At 38.9% G+C, this 9,437-nt stretch overlaps 2 protein-coding genes across 2 annotated transcripts; one reads left to right on the top strand and one right to left on the bottom strand.

Moving 5' to 3' along the window:
- The first annotated feature begins 1,020 nt into the window (after positions 1 to 1,020).
- On the top strand, positions 1,021 to 3,099 carry mnx1 (motor neuron and pancreas homeobox 1). The gene is made up of 3 exons (XM_033985957.2): positions 1,021 to 1,743; positions 2,273 to 2,433; positions 2,658 to 3,099. Exons 1-3 carry the CDS (start codon positions 1,248 to 1,250, stop codon positions 2,937 to 2,939), a joined length of 939 nt encoding a protein of 312 aa, XP_033841848.1. The 5' UTR covers positions 1,021 to 1,247; the 3' UTR covers positions 2,940 to 3,099.
- Positions 3,100 to 4,347: 1,248 nt separating this feature from the next.
- On the bottom strand, positions 4,348 to 9,422 carry nom1 (nucleolar protein with MIF4G domain 1). Its single transcript, XM_033985499.2, has 11 exons — positions 8,368 to 9,422; positions 8,181 to 8,290; positions 7,875 to 8,070; positions 6,999 to 7,322; positions 6,820 to 6,930; positions 6,420 to 6,590; positions 6,173 to 6,294; positions 5,964 to 6,096; positions 5,119 to 5,250; positions 4,902 to 5,011; positions 4,348 to 4,685 (listed from the first exon to the last, which is right to left on the bottom strand). The coding sequence occupies exons 1-11, from the start codon at positions 9,256 to 9,258 to the stop codon at positions 4,508 to 4,510; spliced, it is 2,478 nt and encodes an 825-aa protein (XP_033841390.1). The 5' UTR covers positions 9,259 to 9,422; the 3' UTR covers positions 4,348 to 4,507.
- Positions 9,423 to 9,437: the final 15 nt, after the last annotated feature.

A 9,437-nucleotide genomic window follows, 5' to 3' on the forward strand; every position in this document is an offset into this window, starting at 1 on the left:
GACCTCCGCTTCCATTAACTTTAAGTGGCTTATTAGACCGAAGTCACCAAAAGCCATGAGCTCAGATTAGGCGACGTCTCTCTGCTCGTTATACTTAGATTTTTTTGCTGTCATAGATTCGACCTGTATGTGACTTGTTTTGATAGTTATTTGTAGCACAAAATGTCTACGGCCCCGATATTGTATCAAATATTAAAACCAATAATAAATTAGACAAAAAATAAAGTAAAATAAAGTAGTAGTAGTAATAATAATAATAACAATAATAATCGATATATATATATATATATATATATATATATATATATATATATATAAAAATATAAAAACAAATTTTATATATATATATATATATATATATATATATATATATATATATGTATATATATGTATATATATGTATGTATATATATATATATATATTTATATATATATATATTTATATATATATATATATATATATATATATATATATATATATATATATATATATATATATATATATATATTTTTTTTTTTTTTTTTATGCCCAGTAGTCTATGCCTAAAGAAAATGAATAAAGTATGATAATTTCCATTTCAATAGGCCGTCGCCTCCCACTTGACAGAAGGAGGGCTTTTACTCAGATTTCCCTGTTGGCCTGTTAGGAAGTTTGTCTTCAAGATGTTCACTTATAAACTCGAGTTTTACACATTAATAAACACAATAGCATTTTCCATTTAGGATAACTTTAATAAGTGAATGTCAAAAAGGGGAAAAAAAGACAGACAGGAAGAAAGAAATAAAGGAAGAAAGAAAGAAAAATAATAAAGAAAAGTAAACGAAAAGTTAATGATGATGGCCAAGGTAGCTATTGGCGATGAAGTCTTACATCAGGACAATTAGGAAAGTTTAATTAGCCTAGGCTATTCAAAACGATGGGGGCCAGGGTCTTAAATACGTAGGACTTTGATGAAAGTTAAAAGGCTTGTCAAGAAAGCTAAGCCTAGTTTTTGTTGATTTTAAAAATATGTAGTCTAAATGCATTTTGCAATTGTAGTTATGAGGGCAGGTTGTTGGTTGTCCGCTTCTGTAATTAGAGCAGAGGAGTGCGCTTGGCCCGCCCTCTGGTCCCAGATGCACCAATGAGCTCTCTCTGATAGGCAATAAGTGTCAAGCAGAGTCCACACCACATCATAACTTTTGAGAGGTGGCAAAACACGCTCACTTCTCCTTCTCAAAAAAGCAACAAAGGCGCACAAGACAGGATGGAGAAATCCAAAAATTTTCGCATCGACGCGTTGTTGGCGGTTGATACGCCCAAAGTGCAGACTTCTCCTCTTGCTCTTGTAACAACGTTATCATCCTCCTCTTCCTTGCCGTCTTCTGTGAGTGTGGCAGCCGCGGAACTCACCGGCAACGCGGAGTCTTTACGCACGGAGACGCCGTCTCCTCCGAGGATTTCTACTTGTGGTTTGATTCCTAAACCAGGCTTCCTCAACAGCCCGCATAGTGTGGTCGGATTACACCCCCAAAGCACCGCGGGCATCCCAGCTCAGGCTCTTTACGGCCACCCTATGTACACATACTCCGCCGCTGCTCTCACTGGACAACACCCCGCCTTGTCCTATCCATACCCGCACGGTTCGCATCACCATCACACCACGGATCCCATTAAACTTTCGGCCAGCACATTTCAACTGGACCACTGGCTGCGCGTATCCACAGCTGGCATGATGCTGCCCAAAATGTCGGATTTTAACTGTGAGTATTTTCTATGCTATATGTACTCCATCAATCCCTATGAAAAAGGACTTAGTTTTAAAATTTTCCGTCTTCAGTGTATGCATGGTTCACGTGTTTTGCATTGAGTTTGAGGTTATTTTCTTGTTTAAAATGACATGTAACGCCTTGTTGTGTATTATTAGAAATTAGATACCAGAAGTATTTTTTTTTTTCTTAGAGGAACTAAAATGGACAAATAATGGACAGTGGGAAAGTGGCAGAGCAGTGTGAAACCCACAGTGCTCATGCTATTTGCTCACCAGATACTGCCTTTTTGTCTCGACCCATTTTAGCAGATTTGTTCAAGATGAGCCAGTCCTCTATTGACATTTAGTCTGAGACAGATGTGGAAATATGAATTTCGGCAAACCCCTGCAATTTATTTTATTTGCTCATGTTATTGCATTCGCCATGACTATTGCATGTACAATAGCCCATGTAATACTTGACATAGGCTTATATTATATGTTTCTATTATATAACTTACTGTTTTTATTGCTTCTTGCAGCCCAGGCACAATCCAATTTGTTGGGAAAATGCAGACGACCGAGAACGGCGTTCACCAGTCAGCAGCTGTTAGAGCTGGAGCATCAATTCAAACTAAACAAGTATCTTTCACGACCTAAGCGTTTTGAAGTGGCCACGTCTCTCATGCTCACGGAAACGCAGGTAGGCTTATCAAGCTAAAGATTTGCTTTACATTTTTCCATTTTCTGTCGGAATCTTTTTGTCCACAAAACATATTAATACATCAAAATGTAACTGGGCCTACTCATAACAAATTATTGAACAATTATGAAGGCTTTACGCACGCGTTGGACACACTTTACGCACGTATTTAAAGACCTAAGCCTACTCTGATTTTGTTTTTAAAGTATATTCCCCTTTTGCAGGTTAAAATATGGTTCCAAAACAGGCGAATGAAGTGGAAGAGGAGCAAGAAGGCCAAGGAACAGGCCCAGGAGGCCGAGAAACAGAAGGGCAGTAAGGGCCAGGAGAAATCAGACGGACTCGATCAGTCAGAATATCACAGCAAGACAGACTCCAAGAACGGCAGAATAAGAGACTTTAGAGACAGCGACGACGAAGATGGCGACAACTTCCTATACAACTCCTCAGACTGCTCTTCTGATGATGAGAGGAACCATGCCAGTGACACGAGTCCGTGCCCCTGAACATGATTTGGGGCGGTAGGGTGTCCTGTGTTACTTCCGAACCAAAAAACTGCTGGGGGTGTGGTTGCATGTTATTCAGCCTTTCACTTACAAAATTATAAATATTTTATCGTAAAAATGCATTGATCTCGAACACCCACAAACCGCCAGCAAAGAAGCTTATAATATTGCACATAGATCGCCGACATATAGTGGAAATGGGGTAACAGTGAGACTCATGGGCCAAACACACGGCTTATCTGTGTACTTTCCGTTCTGCCGTTTCATCACGTTTGAAAAAAAAAGTATTTTTCTTTATTGTATTTATAATTATGAAATGCATGCTAAATGTATTGTTTAGCGTCTTTCTTTGTGCTTAACAATGTGAAAATAAATTGTTTTCTATAGAAAGCGGACACGCTACGTGGGCTTGGCTGATTTACGGCAAAGCTGCAGCGAGTGAACTGGAAGCGCACACAGCCCTGTGTTTTTCTCCTTGCTCTGACAGCTCGGGTCATGGGAATTACTGTTAATAGCGCTGTCGAATCTGTGCAAACGGGCAGTGAGAGCAAACAGCGAGTAGGCAGTCAGACAGAGGAAACATTTCACACCACACAAGCAATGGGCGAGTATTAAGCCTTTGAGCGCCTGGTAGCGGACTCAGCGGGTCAGCTTTGAGTTTATAAGAAGGTACAAACGTGAAACTATTTTCCCTAATATATTCATTTTTCTACAGTAAATCACGGAATATATGTATTATTATTAAGCTATAACCTATGCTGGACAAGAATGACTGAGCTTTTGAAGTTAGAAGTTTTCCAAAAAACTAATATTATAACATAGAAAATCACAGCTAGGCAACGTTACAGTGGAGCAGGTAGCCCATGGGCAAATAAGTGCCTATGGTTCTCTTAAGACCAATTTTCAACAATGGTAACCTAATGAGTAAATGGTGCCTGACTGATTTGGTGTCATTTGTAACAGGATTACTGAGGGATCTAGTGGTTATCTGACATGTTTGCTCAAGCAGACTGAATCAAAGTTCAGCACTGGGTCAAGTCAATGCTGAGTACAACAGTCCTGCTGACTGTAAAGTGGCACCATTTCATACAGTCTACATACTGTACATACTATACACTGGTGTCCAGTCAACAATAAACAGTAGGCTAAGCACAGCTGTGTGTGATCTCTGGTAATCGGGGACATGACTCTATGGCCGCTCTGGTCCATTCTTGACCTCTGGCAAATAAAACTGCCACACCATTGGATCTAATTAATTATGGTTTTATAAAATGTAACAGGATGATGGTGCTATGCTAACCATGCATAATGTGCAGTGTGCACAGGCAATCAGAATGGGAGAGACTTAAAATGCTTGGGTCAATTCATCAGGGTGTGTAAACACTGAATGAACCAATGCAGATACTGTTATTGTTAATGTCACAATGGCAGTGGCCAGGGGACAAAAGGGGTTTATTAAAAAAGAAATTCTGAATATCCATTTGTGAAAGTCGATATGTTATTGTGCTGCTTACAGATACAGTGGTATCCAACAGTTTTCCAACCTGAGCAGTGTGAGAACACAGGTTTTACAGTTTGAGCTTGGCCTCTTTGGCCTCCATAGCTCTGGTGGCGACCTGGGCTCGCTCTGACAGCTGTGCTACTTGCTCAGCTGGCCCCTGGGACTGGGCATTCTTCAGCACAAAGTGGCTGATGAAAAGCTTCAAGCCCTCCCGCAGCATTCCTAACTTGGAGATTCCAGAGATCCTGAAGGTGAAGAAACAATGGAGGACATTGATTTCAAATGCACACGTAGTGTTACATAGTAACGAGATGCAGTTTTACAAGCAGGGTACCAAAGGTTAACATCACCAATATGAACTAGTGTTTTAAGTGTCAGCAACAGCTTGTTTTATCCAACTGTCCCATGATTCTTACATTTTCATGTTTTCATGTTCATTTCACATGTCCCATGATACTTACTTTCCAAAAATACTAGTCAAATCCTCAGGTTTTGTCTCCTTCAGAAGCTTGGTCATTATTTGACGCAGGAAACGCACCTTGGGTTTGTCCAGTTCCCCAAATTCAATTACCTACACAAGCCGAAACATAATTATAATATAAAAATGTAAATATATAAATTAGACTAACTGCTATATAACAATAATCAATTCATACAGGGCCAATAAATGTTACTTACTTTCAGTATAGAGAGAGGTAGACACTTTCTCTGCAGAAAGCAGGTAACGAGCTGTACAAGATTGTTGAATGTGCTGTTAGACAGGTTTTCAAGCTCCCTGAATTTATCCCATAGGCTGAACTGGAATGTCATCTATAATGAGATAGAAAACATGGAGAGTAACGTGGAAACTTAAAAAAATATATTTATTGAAATAAAGGAGATTCAACAACCACATCATTTTATCAGACCATTTACTCAGATCAAGTCTACATGAGAAAAACAAACATTCCCACCAGCTCCGCTTCGAGCTCTTTGATGAAAACAATGGTCATCAGTGTTGGATATGAGCTGGGGGTCTACATGCTGGTAGAGGAGGAAATGTACTCTAACCTCAATTGTTTAAGATCACAGGTTAAGTCAAATAATAAGAGAGGAGAGGTGTGAAAGGCTCCCACTCTGCAGCCCACTCACTGGTCACAGAGCGGGACAGTGGGTGGTCTGCAAATCTACAAGCACTTTGCTCCTCATGATTTTCTTATCAGTGCTTTCTAAGTTTATATAATAGGTTATATTGATGGAAAGTATGTTCTCTAAAATATTAATGGTCAAAATGGATACTTTCTCAAAAAAGGATTTTGAAAAAGCTACACCCCCTGGAAAAACAGATGATGCACCCAAGGGGCAATCCAAAATAAATAAATACATTTACTAGGTACATGTTACAAAATTAATGATTTGCATCTTCAAAGCTATTTTGGCATCTGTTACGTTATTCATCAGTATAGTATTCTCATTTTAAATGTATAGTCAGTAACAGTTTAATTCAGATTGTATTTTAGTACTTTTTTTGCTGTAGCCAGTACCTGAAAGCGACGATCATGGGTACAGAATTTCTCTCCCAGCACTGCATAGAAAGCATTAAATGTTTTCTCTTGCAGACAGCAGTCCATGAGCACATGAACAATCTCTCTCTCCTGTTTGTCCTTCAGTCCCATCCTTAACAAAGAACACACACAAAGGTGACTTAACACAGTCTAGTGAGAACAGAAAAAAATTAAGAGTATAGACAAACCTCAGGAGTTTCTCAAATGCATCCAAGTAGTCTTCACTAGTCATTAACACACAAAAAATGTTTCTCCTGACCTCAGTATTCATCCGCTGTTTCCTGGCCAGTTCCAAAACTTTCGCACTAAACTGAAAATAATAAGATGCCGTGAGTATGAGCAACTAAAAATACTACTAGAACAAATAATATAAATAATAATTGAAAATAATTTAAAAGTAATAGTCATATGTATTTGTATTTTTCTAAATCATACTTGTCCAACATTTGAGGTCTCTTTTGTGGTTGCAGTCGCATCATTGGAGATCATTGGGGCTCCGCTCCAAGACGAGCCCACTATCCACCAGCGGCCGACCTGCTCTGCTCTGAGGAGACAGTCCAGGGACACACGCAGCTTCGTATCACTGCCACTTGCACTTCGACTGATCTATGAACCAAATGTCAGTGTTAAATAAATAATCACAAATAATCTAACAATAAACAATCAAACCCAAATGGGAGCAGGAAAAATTGTAAGGTCAGACTTAGAAGGATGAAGACGGTAAGTGGTTCTCTGGTGTCCCCTTGTGGTGTATATAAAGATACATGTATACTTAATAGTAATAACAGTAAATGGTATTTGTCTGTGTAAAAGGGACTGTTTGCCAACAACCTACCAGGGTCCTTTGTAACTTTCTGAGTCTCTCCACAGGCTCAGGATCATAGCCAGGAATTTTTCTCATGTCATTGTTTTTCAAAGCCAGCATAGTTTCCAACATGAAACGCACCTAGACACATGAAATTTGTCACTACAAATGTTTTGGATATACTGTAATTGTTAGTAAACATTTATTACCCTGGTCTGATCCTTAAACTTTGTTCCCACGTCAGTAGCCTTACGTTGGGCCTCCGTTATAAGATCCTTCAGAGCCAGAGCATCATCTTTTCTCAACGCAAAGCCAACATTTCTCAAAACAAACAAGACAAGCTCAATGTCTTTTTCAGTGAAGGCATCAACTAAGAGTTTCAAGATGTCGAATATCAGGAGGGAGTGCACCACCTGAAAGTTATACAGGTGAGCAATAATGGCAATCAGGTTGTCACACTCCTTTCCCTCACAAGGGCTTTTATAAATGCCATCAAATTTTCGGACAACAGTCTCAAGGAAATGTGCCCCCACCTAAAAAAAACAAAACAAAAAAAAACATGAATGAAACAGCACAAAATTGTTGTTTTTTTTTGTTTGTTTTTTATATAGTACAAGCATTTTAAACAAAATTCAAGGGCTAGTGAAGAATCCACTTTGACTATTGCAAACTTAAAGGTGCACTATGAAACTTTTCTTGTTGCAGATCTGCCACCTGTTTGTCTCCATGAGACGTTATTGCTTTTCCTGTAATGATTCACAGAATGAATTACTTATATATCTTGCAGGTATTCAATATTGCTAAAGAACACACCTTGAAAAACATGCAGTCCTACTGTGAGAGGTTTGTCACACCACAGAGCTGACCAGTAATTAGGCCTGGTGGTGTCACCTGCTTATCTTCATGATTATGAGTCAGTTTTACACCATACTGTGGAGTAAAATCTCCATGGAGACAAGCAAGTAATACTTTATTTATTTTATTAATATAAAAGCTTCTGTGCAATGTTCTAAGTGTTTATCACTGTCCTTTACATAAGTACAATAAATATAAGGGTCACCCATAAATAAATTCAAGCATCTTACCTCCAGGCCAACAGCGTGATGCAGGATGCTGACAAGCAGGACATGCTCCATCAGCAGCCGGTCAGGCATCAGAGAGGGTGTGACACATGCTGCTAGTAACACTTCTGTTAGTGTATCATTCATATCTTTTCTGCTACAACTCATGTACATCTCCTCCAGTTGACCACTGATGGATGCCATATTTGGCTCACTAAGCCTAAATAAATAGCAAAGTTCCATCAAGTTTTATTATAACTATTTAAGGTTGTACAAAAATTATTTATAAAAATAAATTAAGTTGAAGTTGTATGAAAAGTGAGAACCAACCTGTTTATTAGTCCTTTTACATTTCTCTTCAGTTTTTCCAGTTCAACCTTACGTTTATCATCCCCCATATTTCGAAGATGAGGTGGTATATATTTGCTTGTTGAAGGTGTCTAGGTGTTCATGTGAAAAAGTTCAGTTAAATCCAAACAAATGCAGCATATAATAAAACAATTTATGGACTTAGCACCTCTGTGTTTTCCTCCATCATATCAGTGCCAGTAGTCTCCACCTCATCTTCTGCTTTTGAAGCCACTGACTCTTCTTCCTCTGCTCCATCACTTTCTTCCTGGTCACCCTCTGATTTGTCAACACCCATGTCTTCATCCAGGCTTTCATCAAGGCTGTCATTTTCATCATTCAAAGACCCAAGACCCTCCTCTTCATCACTGCTTAGTTGCTGTTCATCATCAGACCCTTCGGATTCCTCCTCTTCCAGTTTTGAGAAGTTGTCCTTAGCCATGTCCATGTCATCTTCACTGTCGTACATTGCAGCACCAGAAGAGCCAGAGTCAAGCACACCCAGAACATAATCTAGTCCATCTGCCACAAAGGACTGGGGAAGAGATTTCTTATTTTTTCTCTTGTTTAGTCCAAGTGATCGCTCAAGCTTTTTAATTTCCCTGTCCTCTTGTTCGTTGGCTTCCAAAAGTGCCTGCCTTCTCGTCTCCTGGAGTTTAGTTGTCCTCTTGGCTTTCTTAGTGGTTGATGATTTGAAACTTTCTTGTTTGTTGACAAAAACCTTGCTCGAAGATGTGTCAGGTAAATCTTTCTTTAACTTGTTAGTATTCTTCTTCTTTGGAGTCCTTTTTTCTTGAACTGGAGTTTCACCAACAACTTGTGGGGGTGTCAAATCTTTTTTGCCTTCATAATGACTTTTCATTTTAGCCTTTTTTAGTTTTCGCTTTTCTTTGCGTAATTCCTTCCTACTTTTCTTTTTTACATACTTAAAATCGCTGCTGTGGTCCACATTGTCCGAGGAACTTTTGCTTTTAACAAACTCCTCCAAGGCAACTTTGTACTTCTGTAAGACAACGTTACCCTTTTTCTTTTTACTAATTTGCTTCCATTTACCTTTCATTTTTACAATTCTATTATTACACCGACCACTTCCTTTAAATTAGAAATACGTGAGAATTTGTGAATAAAAGATACAAATACCCTTTTTAACGTATAACCCTCCACATGCCTTCCCTGGCGACAACTGTTGTTTTGCCCGCTAACACGTGACTATCCTGTTCCGGGTTAGGTCGACGCGTT

The sequence above is a fragment of the Periophthalmus magnuspinnatus genome, chromosome 20 (assembly GCF_009829125.3).
Source record: "Periophthalmus magnuspinnatus isolate fPerMag1 chromosome 20, fPerMag1.2.pri, whole genome shotgun sequence".
In the NCBI taxonomy this organism is placed as follows: domain Eukaryota; kingdom Metazoa; phylum Chordata; class Actinopteri; order Gobiiformes; family Gobiidae; genus Periophthalmus; species Periophthalmus magnuspinnatus.

Coding starts and splice junctions, on each gene's coding strand:
- nom1 (XM_033985499.2), bottom strand. CDS start 9,258: ATGAAAGGTAAATGGAAGCAAATTAGTAAAAAGAAAAAGGGTAACGTT. Junction 8,291..8,367: donor TGATGGAGGAAAACACAGAG/GTGCTAAGTCCA, acceptor ATGAACACCTAG/ACACCTTCAACAAGCAAATA. Junction 6,097..6,172: donor GCATTTGAGAAACTCCTGAG/GTTTGTCTATAC, acceptor TTCTTTGTTAAG/GATGGGACTGAAGGACAAAC.
- mnx1 (XM_033985957.2), top strand. CDS start 1,248: ATGGAGAAATCCAAAAATTTTCGCATCGACGCGTTGTTGGCGGTTGAT. Junction 1,744..2,272: donor CAAAATGTCGGATTTTAACT/GTGAGTATTTTC, acceptor TGCTTCTTGCAG/CCCAGGCACAATCCAATTTG. Junction 2,434..2,657: donor TCATGCTCACGGAAACGCAG/GTAGGCTTATCA, acceptor CCCCTTTTGCAG/GTTAAAATATGGTTCCAAAA.